This window comes from Aedes albopictus, chromosome 2 (genome assembly GCF_035046485.1).
Source record: "Aedes albopictus strain Foshan chromosome 2, AalbF5, whole genome shotgun sequence".
NCBI lineage: Eukaryota > Metazoa > Arthropoda > Insecta > Diptera > Culicidae > Aedes > Aedes albopictus.
The window spans coordinates 79,758,218-79,775,817 of record NC_085137.1 but is presented as its reverse complement, the minus strand read 5'-3'; the positions used below and the strand labels follow the sequence as shown (position 1 = coordinate 79,775,817).

General features: G+C 38.7%; 1 protein-coding gene and 1 long non-coding RNA gene across 3 annotated transcripts in view; one reads left to right on the top strand and one right to left on the bottom strand.

Moving 5' to 3' along the window:
• Positions 1-11,058: 11,058 nt before the first annotated feature.
• Positions 11,059-12,734, bottom strand: LOC109412963 (uncharacterized). Its single transcript, XR_009998189.1, has 2 exons — positions 12,343-12,734; positions 11,059-12,271 (listed from the first exon to the last, which is right to left on the bottom strand). It is a non-coding gene; the product is annotated as an uncharacterized LOC109412963 (long non-coding RNA).
• Positions 12,735-14,364: 1,630 nt separating this feature from the next.
• LOC109430138 (calcium uptake protein 1 homolog, mitochondrial) overlaps positions 14,365-17,600 on the top strand; it is a 91,073-nt gene continuing 87,837 nt past the window's right edge. The window contains exons 1-3 of one of the 2 annotated variants that reach the window (XM_029873389.2): positions 14,365-14,517; positions 14,599-14,952; positions 15,012-15,186. In XM_029873389.2, the coding sequence (XP_029729249.1) occupies positions 14,615-14,952; positions 15,012-15,186 (513 nt within the window). In that variant the 5' untranslated portion in view covers positions 14,365-14,517; positions 14,599-14,614. The remainder of the gene's footprint in view (positions 14,518-14,598; positions 14,953-15,011; positions 15,187-17,600) is intronic. The other variant, XM_029873388.2, reaches the window with a different exon arrangement.

The window sequence follows — 17,600 nt, the reverse complement described above, 5'->3', positions numbered from 1 at the left end:
TTTTAGGAGGACTTGGTGAACCAAATTAGAACCAAGCTTCTTTGAGTGAAGCATGATGTCTTGCATCACCATGCATTTTAGGAGGACTTGGTAAACCTAGCTTGAACAAAGCTTCTTTGAGTGGAGCATGATGATTTGCATCACCATGCATTTTAGGAGGACATGGTGAACCTAGCTTGAACAAAGCTTCTTTGAGTGAAGCATGATGATTTGCATCACCATCCATTTTAGGAGGACTTGGTGAACCAAATTAGAACCAAGCTTCTTTGAGTGAAGCATGATGTCTTGCATCACCATGCATTTTAGGAGGACTTGGTAAACCTAGCTTGAACAAAGCTTCTTTGAGTGGAGCATGATGATTTGCATCACCATGCATTTTAGGAGGACATGGTGAACCTAGCTTGAACAAAGCTTCTTGGAGTGAAGCATGATGATTTGCATCACCATGCATTTTAGGAGGACTTGGTGAACCTATCTTGAACAAAGCGTCTTTGAAGGAAGCATGATGTCTTGCATCACCATGCATTTTAGGAGGACTTGGTGAACCTAGCTTGAACAAAGCTTCTTGGAGTGAAGCATGATGATTTGCATCACCATGCATTTTAGGAGGACTTGGTGAACCTAGTTTGAACAAAGCTTCTTTAAGTATAGCATGATGTCTTGCATCACCATCCATTTTAGGAGGACTTGGTGAACCAAATTAGAACCAAGCTTCTTTGAGTGAAGCATGATGTCTTGCATCACCATGCATTTTAGGAGGACTTGGTAAACCTAGCTTGAACAAAGCTTCTTGGAGTGAAGCACGATGATTTGCATCACCATGCATTTTAGGAGAACTTGGTGAACCTATCTTGAACAAAGCGTCTTTGAGTGAAGCATGATGTCTTGCATCACCATGCATTTTAGGAGGACATGGTGAACCTAGCTTGAACAAAGCTTCTTGGAGTGAAGCATGATGATTTGCATCACCATGCATTTTAGGAGGACTTGGTGAACCTATCTTGAACAAAGCGTCTTTGAAGGAAGCATGATTTGCATCACCATGCATTTTAGGAGGACTTGGTGAACCAAATTAGAACCAAGCTTCTTTGAGTGAAGCATGATGTCTTGCATCACCATGCATTTTAGGAGGACTTGGTAAACCTAGCTTGAACAAAGCTTCTTTGAGTGGAGCATGATGATTTGCATCACCATGCATTTTAGGAGGACTTGGTGAACCTAGTTTGAACAAAGCTTCTTTAAGTATAGCATGATGTCTTGCATCACCATCCATTTTAGGAGGACTTGGTGAACCAAATTAGAACCAAGCTTCTTTGAGTGAAGCATGATGTCTTGCATCACCATGCATTTTAGGAGGACTTGGTAAACCTAGCTTGAACAAAGCTTCTTTGAGTGGAGCATGATGATTTGCATCACCATGCATTTTAGGAGGACATGGTGAACCTAGCTTGAACAAAGCTTCTTGGAGTGAAGCATGATGATTTGCATCACCATGCATTTTAGGAGGACTTGGTGAACCTATCTTGAACAAAGCGTCTTTGAAGGAAGCATGATGTCTTGCATCACCATGCATTTTAGGAGGACTTGGTGAACCTAGCTTGAACAAAGCTTCTTGGAGTGAAGCATGATGATTTGCATCACCATGCATTTTAGGAGGACTTGGTGAACCTAGTTTGAACAAAGCTTCTTTAAGTATAGCATGATGTCTTGCATCACCATCCATTTTAGGAGGACTTGGTGAACCAAATTAGAACCAAGCTTCTTTGAGTGAAGCATGCTGTCTTGCATCACCATGCATTTTAGGAGGACTTGGTAAACCTAGCTTGAACAAAGCTTCTTTGAGTGGAGCATGATGATTTGCATCACCATGCATTTTAGGAGGACTTGGTGAACCTAGTTTGAACAAAGCTTCTTTAAGTATAGCATGATGTCTTGCATCACCATCCATTTTAGGAGGACTTGGTGAACCAAATTAGAACCAAGCTTCTTTGAGTGAAGCATGATGTCTTGCATCACCATGCATTTTAGGAGGACTTGGTAAACCTAGCTTGAACAAAGCTTCTTTGAGTGGAGCATGATGATTTGCATCACCATGCATTTTAGGAGGACATGGTGAACCTAGCTTGAACAAAGCTTCTTGGAGTGAAGCATGATGATTTGCATCACCATGCATTTTAGGAGGACTTGGTGAACCTATCTTGAACAAAGCGTCTTTGAAGGAAGCATGATGTCTTGCATCACCATGCATTTTAGGAGGACTTGGTGAACCTAGCTTGAACAAAGCTTCTTGGAGTGAAGCATGATGATTTGCATCACCATGCATTTTAGGAGGACTTGGTGAACCTAGTTTGAACAAAGCTTCTTTAAGTATAGCATGATGTCTTGCATCACCATCCATTTTAGGAGGACTTGGTGAACCAAATTAGAACCAAGCTTCTTTGAGTGAAGCATGATGTCTTGCATCACCATGCATTTTAGGAGGACTTGGTAAACCTAGCTTGAACAAAGCTTCTTGGAGTGAAGCACGATGATTTGCATCACCATGCATTTTAGGAGGACTTGGTGAACCTATCTTGAACAAAGCGTCTTTGAGTGAAGCATGATGTCTTGCATCACCATGCATTTTAGGAGGACATGGTGAACCTAGCTTGAACAAAGCTTCTTGGAGTGAAGCATGATGATTTGCATCACCATGCATTTTAGGAGGACTTGGTGAACCTATCTTGAACAAAGCGTCTTTGAAGGAAGCATGATTTGCATCACCATGCATTTTAGGAGGACTTGGTGAACCTATCTTGAACAAAGCTTCTTTGAGTGAAGCATGATGTCTTGCATCACCATGCATTTTAGGAGGACGTGGTGAACCTAGCTTGAACACAGCTTCTTTGAGTGGAGCATGATGTCTTGTATCACCATGCAATTTGGGAGGAAGTGGTGAACCTTCTGAGTCAAATAAAAATCTAGTGGAAGACTGTTTCAAGGACCACTGGAGTAACTCCATAAGTTTCTGAAATGTTCAACATTTTAAAAAGGTATTTTCTTCAGGTACGAATAAATAGGACCGAGATCGTCAGTAGTCAAGTAACAACTCATTCTATTTTATTGAATATGAATCCCATGTGTAATAGGAACTCTGAGAGCCCCACAGTGGGTTTTACCATTTGATCAAGTGGACATAACAGTACCTTCCTCCTTGAGAAAGAGCATATGATTCTGAAATATGCTATTTTAACAATGTACTATAATCACACATACAAATGTCTCAGAAGCAAACTTATATTGTAAACACTTTTAAAACTATTCAAAACTACTTATTTGTAAAACAAAACATTCGATATCAGTTTTAATATATTCTGAAGATATTCTTATAGTCGAGTATGTCCATGTACATTTTTCACTTATTTTTTTCCTGTGGCCGGACAAGATTACAATGAAGCTATATTGTTGCCGTCACTCGCCATCCTCCTGGATTGAAATCTGCTAACAGCATCGCACTCCGCTGGATAGAACATTGTTGGGCACTTCCGTTTATCCTTTCGGCAGAACAGAAAAGTATTCTAATCAAGTCCAGTCGATCTTCTGCTCCTCCTGGTACAAAGTCAACCATGCTTACAGCCATTCCATACTAAGCATTTCGCCAAGCTTTTGTGTCTATATTCGGCTCAACGATGATATTTCTGTATCATTTGTTATAGCACCAAAATAGCGATTGTCTTAAAATCAAAAAGGCATACTGACAAAACAAATCTGGAATGCAAACACCTCCTTTTCCTTAAAAAAAAAACGACTTGCTAGGAGGGAAAAAACAAAATAGACAGGTACAACTGGGATTTACACATTCCCAAAAAAATCGCTGATCAATCGTCACAAAAAAAAAAAAAAAAAACGATGCAGAAACTAAACAAACAAATATCGCGGTATACCTGAGCCTTAAAAAAAATCACCACAAAAAACGTTAAAATCAACACATACGTGGGATTGTGGGCCAGAAAAAAAATCAAAACCTTTGATCAAATTCTCATCGGACAAAAAAAAAAACAACGTAAACATCAACACCAAATAAATGCCATCAGCTAGCTAAACAATAGGTCGATATCGTCGATACAGTTCGCCAACACATTCAAAATGTACTTTAACGGCGAGGTTCACTTCCTCTGCTGAGAACTGTCATAAAGCCGTTGTACGCTAACAAAGTCGACCAAAATCGGCAAACTGGTGTGACAAAAGTAAATAGAAAATGACGTCCGCTTCAATGGTTAATTTTACCACTGGTAGTGATGTGTGAGATTGCAATAAAAATGGCACGTAACAGAAAAAATATCAAACAATATAAGGCAAAAAAACTATTGCCTTTTGAGCTCACATTCCTGGTGCTTAATGTGTTTGTCTTTATAACAAAATGGTTCATTTTAATAACACTATACACATTCATCAAAAAAAAAAAAAACTGCACCACAAATAAAAAAAATACAGCACATAAAAATTACACACATGACGAATCTAATTTGCACGCTCTCATAATGAGAAAAAAAAAACTGCACAATTAATCAATCTTCTCCGCAGAAATCACACCAAAAGCTCTAGAAAAGAACAACGGTCGTGAATCTAAAAGCGGGAAAATTGATTAAAATAAATTTCACCTCGTCGACACTGAAATGTTCAACATTTTAAAAAGGTATTTTCTTCAGGTACGAATAAATAGGACCGAGATCGTCAGTAGTCAAGTAACAACTCATTCTATTTTATTGAATATGAATCCCATGTGTAATAGGAACTCTGAGAGCCCCACAGTGGGTTTTACCATTTGATCAAGTGGACATAACAGTTTCAAGCGTTCTGCGTCGCGTTCTGAGAGAACATGGTGACACTTCTTAGCAACAAATTCAGATCACTATTGTAGACTCTTAAGATGTATAGGTTGTCTTGTTCAGAATCCTGGAGACTTTTCGGATGGATTATAGAGACCACAGAAACGCCCCACCCACCTAAGTATTTTTATTTAGATATATGTATTTACTATCACAAGGCATTGACATCGAATCGGCAAGGATCCTCCAGATAGGGCTGCTGGCAAACGATAGTCGACGGAAGTACCTAGAACGGATTTAAAAAATAATTAACGGATAAACATGACGTCTTCTATAAGTGAAAACTTTGTGATAAACTCGATCACGATCAACGATCAATTCTGACTATACATGTCAATGGTTGCTCCTCCGTGATTGATCTGAACTGGTACCAGTTGCACTGTGATCCAATTGAATAAGGGGCTGGGACATTCCACTTATTCTCAAAGTGCAATTTTAGCAGCTCATGCATATTTGATCAATAACGGCGCCGGCCAAGTCCTTATAGTCAGCTGGGAAGGGAAAGGAATGTTAGAGTGTACTGGTTGTTGCTACTAGAGACCGAGAGCACTCTGCGTCCCACAACCCGCACGGACTGGGGTATTTGTTAGACGGAAAGGATGGGAGATCTGGGAGTCACCGTTGGGTCGGTGATGCGATCCATGGATAGGGTTATTTATAGTGTTCGTGATAGATTGTGTGGTGAATAAGGTGAATAAGGTCAAGCGGCACAGCACGCTTTGGTTGCATAACTTATAGGCGTTATATATACACTGTGCTGTGAGTGGAAGTTGGAAGGGAGGGAAACGACTTTTTTCAATTCGTTTCTGGTTCTAGCGATGGCTATGAACATATGAATATACATGAGTTGTATATGTAGAGAAGAGAGAGTGAGAGAAAGTGGATAGAAAGATACAAAGTAGGATGAAAAGGACGGGCCAGGGATTGAACCCATGACCTTCTGCATACGAATCAGAAGCGGTAGCCACTAGACCACCAAGCCCGTCATGAAAACTTTGTGATAAACTCGAGGAAAAACTAGTCCTTTTTTGAGAGGGAATTTCTGAGAATCTTAAGGGATGGTCAGGAATTATTTAAATATGTTTCGTTATGGTACTGATCTGTAAATGATTTGGAATATTTCCACAATACATCCCAGAAAACTAGAAATTTCTGAGAATCCTTAGGGATTCTCAGGAATTATTTAAACATATTCCGTAATGCTACTGATATCTGTAAATGATATAGAATATTTTCTATAACTTTTACAATACATCCCAGAGGACAAGGAATATCTGAGAAGCTTTAGGAATTCTCAGGCATTATTTGAAAATATTCCATAATCCTACTGATCTCTGTAAACGATTTAGAATACTTCCTATAGTTTCTAGAATATATCCCAGAAGACTGTGAATTTCAGAGAATCTTTAGGGATTCTCAGGAATTATTTAAAATTATTCCGTAATCCTTCTGATCTCTGTAAATGATTAGAATATTTTGTATAGTTTCTAAGATGCATTCCAAAGTACTGGAAAATTCTGCGAATATTTAGGGATTCTCAGGAATTATTTGAACATATTCCATAATGCTAGTGATCTCTGTAAATGATTTAGAATATTTCCTATAGTTTTTAGAACATCCCAGTCCCAGAAAACTGGGAATTTCTGAGAAGCTTTGGGAATTCTTAGGAATTATTTAAAAATATTCCGTAATCCTACTAATCTCTGTAAATGATTTAGAATATTTCGTATAGTTTCTGGAATACATCCCAGAAGACTGGGAATTTCTGAGAAACTTTAGGGATTCTCAGGAATTATTTAAATATATTTCGTAATGCTACTGATGTCTGTAAATGATTTAGAATATTTCATATAATTTCCACAATACATCCCAGAAGACTGGGAATTTCTGAGAAGCTTCAGGGATTCTCAGGAATCATTTAAAAATATTCCGTAATCCTACTGACCCCTGTAAATGATTTAGAATATTTCCTATAGTTTCTAGAATACATCCCAGAAGACTGGGAATTTCTAAGAATCTTCAGAGATTGTCAAGAATTATTTAAAAATATTCCGTAATGCTACTGATCTCAGTAAACGATTAAGAATACTTCCTATAGTTTCTAGAATACATCCCAGAAGACTGGGAATTTCTAAGAAGCTTTAGAGATTCTCAGGAATTATTTAAAAATATTCTGTAATCCTACTGATCTCTGTAAATGATTTAGAATATTTTGTATAGTTTGTAATATGCCTTCCCAAAGTACTGGGAATTTTTGAGAATCTTCAGAGATTGTCAGGAATTATTCAAAAATATTCCGTAATGCTACTGATCTCTGTAAACGATTCAGAATACTTCCTATAGTTTCTAGAATACATCCCAGAAGAATGGGAATTTCAGAGAAGCTTTAGGGATTCTCAGGGATTATTTAAATATATTCCGTAATCCTACTGATCTCTGTAAATGATTTAGAATATTTTGTATAGTTTCTTAGATGCATTCCAAAGTACTGGGAATTTCTGAGAATCTTCAGAGATTGTCAGGAATTATTTATAAATATTTCGTAATGCTACTGATCTCTGTAAACGATTTAGAATACTTCCTATAGTTTCTAGAACACATCCCGGAAGACTGAGAATTTCTGAGAAGCTTTAGGGATTCTCAGGAATTATTTAAATATATTCCGTAATCCTACTGATCGCTGTAAATGATTTAGAATATTTCTTATAGTTTCTAGAATACATCCCAGAAGAATGGGAATTTCAGAGAAGCTTTAGGGATTCTCAGGAATTATTTAAATATATTTCGTAATGCTACTGATCTCTGTAAATGATTTAGAATATTTTGTATAGATTCTAAGATGCATTCCAAAGTACTGGGAATTTCTGAGAATATTCAGAGATTGTCAGGAATTATTCAAAAATATTCCGTAATGCTACTGATCTCTGTAAACGATTTAGAATACTTCCTATAGTTTCTAGAACACATCCCGGAAGACTGAGAATTTCTGAGAAGCTTTAGGGATTCTCAGGAATTATTTAAATATATTCCGTAATCCTACTGATCGCTGTAAATGATTTAGAATATTTCTTATAGTTTCTAGAATACATCCCAGAAGAATGGGAATTTCAGAGAAGCTTTAGGGATTCTCAGGAATTATTTAAATATATTTCGTAATGCTACTGATCTCTGTAAATGATTTAGAATATTTTGTATAGTTTCTAAGATGCATTCCAAAGTACTGGGAATTTCTGAGAATCTTCAGAGACTGTCAGGAATTATTCAAAAATATTCCGTAATTCTACTGATCTCTGTAAATGATTTAGAATATTTTGTATAGATTCTAAGATGCATTCCAAAGTACTGGGAATTTCTGAGAATATTCAGAGATTGCCAGGAATTATTTAAAAATATTTCCGTAATCAGTACCTCTGTAAATGATTTAGATATTTCCTATAGTTTCTAGAATACATCCCAGAAGACTGTGAATTTCTAAGAAGCTTTAGGGATTCTCAGGAATTATTTAAAAATATTTCGTAATGCTACTGATCTCTCGGGCTTCGTGGCCGTGCTTCGTGCGGTTAGCGGCGGCAGTCGTCTAGGCGTATCGTAAGCCTCGGAGTGTGGGTTCGATTCCCGCTCCAGTCGGTGGAAACTTTTCGTCAAACGAAAAATTCATCACTGGGCCACTGGATGCTCTGTGTGTCGTCCGTTGTCTAGTGTAAGTAATGTGTTCAGTCTGTGCAGCCTCTGGCTGAAGTCGGTGTGAATTGTCTTTTGTCTTTTTAAATGATGTGGAATATATTGTATAGTTTCTAACTTGCCTTCCCAAAGTACTGGGAATTTCTAAAAATCTTCAGAGATTGTCAGGAATTATTTAAAAATATTCCGTAATGCTACTGATCTCTGTAAATGATTTAGAATATTTTGTATAGTTTCTAAGATGCCTTCCTAAAGTACTGTGAATTTCTGAGAATCTTTAGAGATTGTCAGGAATTATTTAAAAATTCGTAATGCTACTGATCTCTGTAAACGATTTAGAATATTTCCTATAGTTGCTAGAATACATCCCAGAAGACTGGGAATTTCTGAGTAGCTTTAGGTATTCTCAGGAATTATTTAATAATATTCCGTAATCCTACTGATCTCTAAAAATGATGTAGAATATTTCCTATAGTTGCTCGAATGTATCCAAGAAGATAAATACTACTGATCTCTGTAAATGATTTAGAATATTTTGTATAGTTTCTAAGAAGCATTCCAAAGTACTGGGAATTTCTGAGAATTTTTAGAGATTGACAGGAATTATTTAAAAATATTTTTAGGGCACCTCGGCCATTCAAACTCCCCGGGACCCGAGTAGTAAGCCACCCAGCCACCCAACCACCGCACTCCTGCGACCAACCCGGTCGGATATGAGGAAGAAGAAAACCCCTCCGCCACGGACACCCAGTCAGGGCAACTGAGCCAGCGAGGCCCTCGGGCCAACAGTCCTGACAGCAACATACAGCAAAACAAACCCCAAAACCCTGTAACAACTTTTGAAACTCTGTAATTATTTCGGTGAGCCCTCCTGGCTTATCAGTTATTAGAAAAGAGACGATACGTTCAGCAAGGCTGAATCCTTCTGGGTTATATGGACTCCAACATCCTACTAGGATTAAATATAGTGTGTAAGAGCATTTGGGCAGGGAACCTTATTTTGGGCACATTCCGCAATAATTCTGTTGGTTTTATATCAATTGGATTCATGCACCGCTAGATGATGTACAATGCACACGTGTGACTTTTGATATAAATCTTAACGTGTACAAAAAACAATTGATTGGTCAAATTTCGCTAAAAATTAGCGAAGTTCATTTTAAGAAGAGTAACACATTTACCGACTTCCTAATAGTTCAGACAAGGTTTATTTCCAAGAGTGCTTATAAGGGTCTGGGTTTGTTTAAAAATAATTGTAACTGTTGATAAAAATAGTTCTCGTCTCAGCTCAAATCTGAAGTGAAACTTTTTAATTTGATATTATATAGGTACGCAAAGTTGTGAGCAATATTATTTCGAACAATTTTGTCGAACAAACCTTTATCTACTCGCGATATGAACGTATTGAGTCATTTTTAGGTTTGAAAATGTTACCTTCCATACTACTAAACACGTGAAATTTTATTGAAATAATCCTGGAAATAATTCATTCTAATATCAACTCTAGCACTGTAACGCGTTTGATTTATTGATATTGCTTATTATTTTGGATTGTCGTTAAAGTTTTCGACAATATTCAAATACTATGCCCTACGACATTGGCGATTCTATAGTCTACCACCCAGCAGGGACTTGGTCTGGTATCCAATTCAGCCTCTCCATTCTATGCAACATACCGCATCCGCAGCTCTTTTGAATTGTGATATAGTGCACGGGATATATTTCTCTGTATTTGGATAGCGACTGTGTAATCCATTGGGTTAAAGTCTCCATCAAAATTTGATTATTTATATTATTTATATTATTTAATATGAATCGAATAATCAGAGACTGAAGACTATACCAAATTTGGCTCAGACAGGTTATCAGTGTGGTCAGTTTTTCTCGTTTGTCAAAGGCGATTGAAACGTATTTGCAAAGAGTTACATTAACTTGCTACTATTTCAGTTCAGCATGCTATCAAAAAGCAAAAATTTAACCTTGTAGTTCAGTTTTTCTCGTTTGTCAAAGGCGATTGAAACGTATTTGCAAAGAGTTACATTAACTTGCTACTATTTCAGTTCAGCATGCTATCAAAAAGCAAAAATTTAACCTTGTAGTTTTATCTGAAAGTTTGCCGAATAACATTATGGTCGCACACGCATACCAAAGTGTTCCATATTTTGATTTTTTCTACGATGTTTCTGAAGCGATTTAATAGCAAGTGAATTGTTAATAAATGATCCCATTCCTGATTATGACAAACTTTCCACTGCATCTACCAGCAATAACCGGTTGTCGTTAGACATTTCGAGTGCTTTTAGGTGCATATGAATGTAACGACTACGGCTAGTGCCTTAAAATACAGTCAGAAAAACTAGAAGAAAACATCAGGCCACCAGAATGCATAAAGCACTAAGGCGATCCGCTTGATGAGGGATCCTCATCAAAATAAATTATATAAACCAATCGCATTCAAATTTAAACCACTTGGACACCAAAATGGAACAGAAAAACTTTGTTCTGGATGGGGCTTTCAAATTTTATTTCTCCCATACAACGTTGATCTACCCTTATACATAGTTATCGAACTCACCTAGATGATACTGATTGCAGCACCTTACCAAATCGTACGGAGCAATCTATGCACATCAATCCTCTCAGTGGCACGCCCTTCAAGTATTTCGTCTCTAGATCGAAAATGAATCGGATGTCCAAGGACATCAGCGCCATCAATCTCGTACCACGTTTGGGTCCATTGCTTTTTTAACCAGCGCGGATCCGCTCGGAGAGCTTACCTTCTTGACCCCCGTCGATTCCAAATTCCTGTGACGGAATCTGGTCCCAACCGCCGTAAAGCCTGTGAGCGTAGACGGCTGAACAATCTGACGCCATTAGCAATGGCATGCATCCAGAGGGCACACATATCTTCTGTAGCTTTTTGTCCAATTCGGTTTCCGTTTGACATTCGCGCGTAATGTTCAGGAAGCTGGTGTAAATTTTCTTGTCGAATTCCACCATTTCGGTGATATCCTCACAATCGCTGGTGGTGCCACTGGCCGTTTCAGCCAGGTCATTTCGGTGCTGTTGGAGAAATTGGAAGCGGCTCGTAGGCGGGACTCTCTAGGGTGCGGGAACGGTGTCGCTTTCGGGCGCCAGATTCGTACGATTCGTCCTGTGATAGCCCACAGAAACGCTTTTGGGCCGTCGTCAGTCGGGTAGCTTCGGTTTAGCACGATCTGCATACAGCAACTCCTGGAAGCGATTTTCACGGACCTCCAATGGAAGTTACTGGGTGTCATCTGCTTGACGAACCGCCTCCTGCCATATTTCATGATGCTCCATCTGGATAAACTTGTTGCGAATCGATTAAAACTGAGTATCACGAGTGATTTGTAATGTTGAACGGTGTTGTAGGGGAATCTTATCGTTTCCGTAATCCACACCCGGCGACCGTTATCAGTGAAGAACTGACACGTGCAACATACTTTTTTTGTGGGATGAGTTCCTGATTTGATCACATTCCGGTTCAAGACTCACCATACATGGTCAGTGAGGTGTCTTGGCATTGAAAGCTCACCACGATTGTTGTCCGGAATGGAATTCAGCAGAATCGCTATCGATGGCATCCACTGCGAAAGGCGAGCTTACCGGAACAATCGTTCTAGGTGGTTCAGCCGGTGCTTCTACAATATGCTCCAATACCGCAGGTGAATGGATGACTTCTTCTACCACGGATACACCTGCAAAAGATATTTCCTTTTGAGTGACAAAATGGTCCAGTTACTGTAAATACGAAATCATATCAACTTACCGAAGAGTTTGCCCATTATCATTGATCTTTAACAATCTCCGGGACGATTCGCTGGCCCTTGTGTGCACATCCGGTGATAACACCTTACGACATTAATGTCCTTCTGGCCGTCCTCCCAGAACCGGGGCACCGGATCGGATTCTCATCCACCGAAGAGCGATTAGCGGACCACGCACCATCAAAAAAGGTAAACAAAACAAGATTTTTTTGTGCGGCGAAATCGGCGAAAAACTGTCAAAAGCTTGTGAGAGGGGTAAACCAATGCGTAAAAAACTACCGCAAAATGGTAATAACTAGCCCCCTCGAAAAAAAGCTGCCCAACAAGAAGAAGAAAACATGGTACCGAAAATTTTAGGCGGTTTGCACCGCACTCTTACGTCTGTATAAATTCGTCTGTGACTATTCTGGCCATGCTTCAACGCTGATAACATTGAAAAATGTATCATTGAAACTATTACTATATCATTACAAATATAATTATTATTGATGTAATGATACTCGTAAAATAATTAATAATCCCAATTTTTCACTCAAAATCATTGAATTATTCACTTATTATCAAGTGCATAATAATCATTCCATGAATAAACATTGTATGATATGAACGATACCGTGAATTGTATTTTTCTATTCGGGGACCCCCTCCCTCCCCCACGTAACAACTTTTGTATGGAATATTTTGACATTTTGTATGAAGCGTAACACAGTGCTAGACCCCCTCCCTCCCCTCATTGCGTTACGTAATATTTGAATGAACCCAAGCCATATTTGACTTGGCTATGAGCCATTTTACGAAGTGACAATGAGCCATTTTACGAAGTGACAACAATGTTGATGATGATATTGATTTTCACGGGTTATTGGACGCCACCTCCTGTCAAAATTCATTCACAAAATCGGTTCGTAAAATGGACTATAATGTTGATGATGATATTCATTGACTTTCACGGGCTAGGACGCCATACCTCCTGTCCAAATCTCATTCGGCTCGGACTATTTTAAAATATCGTAAGGTTCATTTTCGTTCTTTCTGTCCTCTTCCCTCTCACACGAATTTTGACTATATCGACAATGATTTTTCATGAGGGCCTAACTGACTTCATCGATTTCTCTTCGTCGACTCTCTCTTTCGCTAATAACATGATCAAAACAAACAAAATTATTAGTCTTTTTGTTTCTATAGCAACAAAGTAGTCGTCTTCTTCGCATTTCAACCGAAAAATCTTTGGAAAACTCAATACATATTCTGTCATAACACAAAGAGAGGATCGATGAAGAGAACTCGAAAATGTCAGTTAGGCTCAAATGAAAAATCAGTGTCGATATTTCCGGTGGTTTGTTTGATTCCGATTTCAGGCCAAACATTTCAATAGGTCCTATCTGCATTTGAGAGGCTCTCTTTGTTCACCTTCTCTTTCAATTATTGCAATGTAATGGTACACTTTTCAACTATTTTTGCAGTACAAATCAAAAGACGATTGTTTTGACCATCGTTCAATGCAAGGAGACAATCATAATAAAAATAAACAGCTGAGATATTAACGAAAGAGAGGAAAACCAAAGAGAGCCTCTCTTCTGCAGATTGGACCTTTAGACATGTTCGGCCTGATTTGCTGTCGTTCTTTTCTCTCTCGGGGAGAAACTTGACGTAATTTGTGCATGGACCCTTATGTAATTTGCATTTTCGTTGAGCCCCTCGTTGTTATGATAAAACACTAAGACCGTTCGCAATGCTGTTTTATTTTGTATGGCGAGTTTTAAAATTTTTAAAACTCGCCATACAAAATAAAACAGCATTGCGAACGGCCTAAGAGAAAATCTCATATACAAACATTAAAAAAATAGATATAATAGTACACAATTTCGAAATATTCTCTTAATCATACAAATTTATAACTAAAATAACTGTTATAAAACCATCCACAATGATTATGCAATAGTTTACGACACGCATTTCGAACATATTTTCTCCCCGTCTGATGGTTAATCGCAGTTTGACCAACATTTGGATCAAAGGTTTTTTTTACAAATCATTTTGAACATTCTTTCCAGTGTGCTTTCTAAAACGAAACGTCAAAAGTGAGCAATGTTTTGATTCGTCGTAGAAAAAAAAATCGTGTGATTTTGCTGCGTGAAAAAGGATTTCAATCGATTTTTCACTTGGACGGAGGAAAGGTAAGATTTTCAATCTCGTTCCTCTCGGTGCGGAACGTTTTCTAAACGGCGCAAAAGTAACCGCTGTCTGCACTGTTTCAGGCGTCACCTCTCCGGGATGTCCTTGATGAGATTGTGCGGCTCGGTCGGAGCCCAGTGGATGTTGCTGAAGCCCACCGCATCGGGGCTTTCCACCAGCAAGACCATCGTCGTCGCCAGTAGGAATCTTTTCTCCGGACCCGGATCGGGAACGTTACGGATCGCGGGTAGTAATGCGCCGGTTCTGATAGTACGGCACCCCGGGACGAACCAGTACGACCGACGTCGCGACGGAAACGGGTGGAGAAGAGGCTACAAAAATTTTGGCCACAAGCCAGAAGGCGAACCATTAGCAACGAAACTTTTCTGTGCCTTCCTGGGTGCGATGGTTGTTGGAGTCTGTGTCGATTGGAAGAAGTGAGTTCGTGTTTGTACACCATATAAAAGTCGAAATATTGACATCCTTTCATTTTTAGACTGGGAAAAGCCCTCGGATTTCCGAAAGTTGATGCCGATGCCGGGATGAATGCGGAAATGAGCGATTCAAAGGCAGAGCAGTTGGAAAGCGGGGAAGATTCCGACGGAGACGACGAGGACGAACAGGGGAAAAAGAAGCCCCGTAAGGAAAAGATTGGTTTCCGGGATCGCAAGGTAATGGATCGATTTTCTTGCTAAGGATATTTATAATCTTATTTATATTACATCTTGGTATCTGGGTATCTTAGTAATTTATCTTCATCCAACCACCTTTAAGGAATCATTATGCTTACCTACAGAACATGCTTACTGTGACGGGACGGCACCGTGTCTTTGATTTGGAGAAAGCTTTCTTTTAAGTCTAGATCAGGGGTTTTCAGACATTTTGGCTCGCGGTGCACTTTTTGGGAATAAATCGTTCCGCGGTGCACATGTTCATTATTGTTTAAAAAAAATCTAAATTCGTCAAAAAAGCTGTCGATTTTTTCATATCAATTCCAAAGTGCATACACTCGTCATTAGTTTTTCTCCCACAAATTTATCACTTATCGGAACATAGTGAACTGACACAGTTATTCGACTTAGAATATTTCTTGCTCAGAATGTTTCTGGAAACTTTCAGTCAAGATCTTTATAAATGCTGAATGAAATATTGAGCCGAATTATTGGTGTTTTGTTTCTTGGTGAAGTCCTTCCAAGACTACTGAATTATTTCTAGCAGTAGCGTCTCGTAACCTTTCTTTTTACCTCTTCAACGACTCTAAAACTGGAATTTGCGGATAATTCAAGATCCGAATCAAATAGACAAAGGACGGAAACGACAATTCTCGTGATTTTCTTCAAACTACGAGCTAAATAGATGACAAAAATCAATAATTTACGTTCGTTGGACAGGTAGGTTTGAGGTTAAAAAATCTCCACTAGAAAATTCTTGATAGACGTTTTTCCAAGGATTTCTGGATTTCTGATAAAAATTCTAGCAAGACACTTGGCAGCTTTATTTTCAGAATTTTGGCACATATTGACAATACATTTGATAAATTCCTTCCAGGCACCCTTGTCAATTCGGAAGGAGTTGTGTGTTCACCTGTTTTCGAGATCAGTGATAGATTCCTTCTCTGGTATTAAGCAAAGCCACAGAAATATTAGTAAGAATGCACATTCATTGAAGATACATTGCAGATGCCTTGTAGGGTAAGTACTTGTGAACATCCATTACGAGTTCTTGGAAAAATATGATATTTATAAGGAAAGTTTTGGCAGACTTGTTCCATGATTCTTCGCGAATGTCTGAGACAGTTTTTGCTGGATTCAAGGTTAACTTTCTGGCTGGAATAATGGAAATATTACTCTCAGTCCCTTGGAGCACCTAGCAATAGTTTAGTTGTTCTAATTAGGTCGAATTATTTTTCATGAAATGAATTTAAATTTACACACAATTATGCAAGACTTTTCTGAAGTGCTGCGGTGCACTTGTCATGGCTTCGCGGTGCACCAAGTGCACCGCGGTGCACGATCTGAAAACCGCTGGTCTAGATGGTATCCGAACTAGGGTAACCTCTGGTTCGGGTCAAACGACTACCCTAGTAGGTTCTCGGTCAAAGATTTATTCTTTATTGATTTCCTTTTGGCTTATATAAGCTGACAGAATTATTCCTATCCTATATCTTACATATGCTAGAAGGCCGACACAAGTGCTTAAATGGCTTAAATAACAGCCTGGCTATCTGAACAGAAGTATATTACTTTGCCCATTACGTGCTGCTGAGGTGCTGATTGCACTCCGCACATAACCGCGAAGATTTCTACCTGAAAAACGGTGCAGTGTCTACCAAGTGAGTTAGACTGATGCAGCCTTAGCTCACGAGAATAAATACCAGTTTTCACAGCTTTAATCATCATATTATGTTATAATCTACTAATAAAAAATGAATTTATGCTGATTTAGATCGTAACAGGCTGAATACCGCACTATGGCCAATACTCCGGGCTGGCCAAAACTGAAGCTTCTACCCTACCTGAAGGAATCCCTGGAGAAATTCTTGGAAGAACTTCTGGAGGACTTTTTGGAAAAATCGCTGGAGAATCCCTGAGGAAATTTTTGGAGGAACCTCAGGATCTTCTAGACAAATTCATGGCGAAATTCCAAGTGGAACTCCTGGAGAAATCCGAAGGTATTCTAGGAAGAATCCCTGGAGAAATTTCAGAAGAAATTCCTAGAGGAATTCCCCGAGAACTATTTCTGGAGGAATTCTTGGAGGAGTTCCTAGGGGAATTCTTGGAGGAAACCCTGGAAGAAATCACGGAGGATCCCTGCAAAAAAAATCCTAGAAGTATTCCTGTATAAATTACAGAAAGAATTTGTTAAGAAATCCATTGAGGATTTCCTGGAGGAATTGCTGTTGAAAATTTTGAAGGAATTCCTGGAGAAATTCCTGGATTAATTCGTGGAGGAATTCTTGGAAGAATTCCTGAAGAAATACCTGGGGCAATCCCTGGAGAAATTCTTAATGGAATTACCAGAAAAGTTCCTGGAGAAATGCCTGGAAAAATACCTGGAATAATTGCTGAATAAATTACGGGAGAAA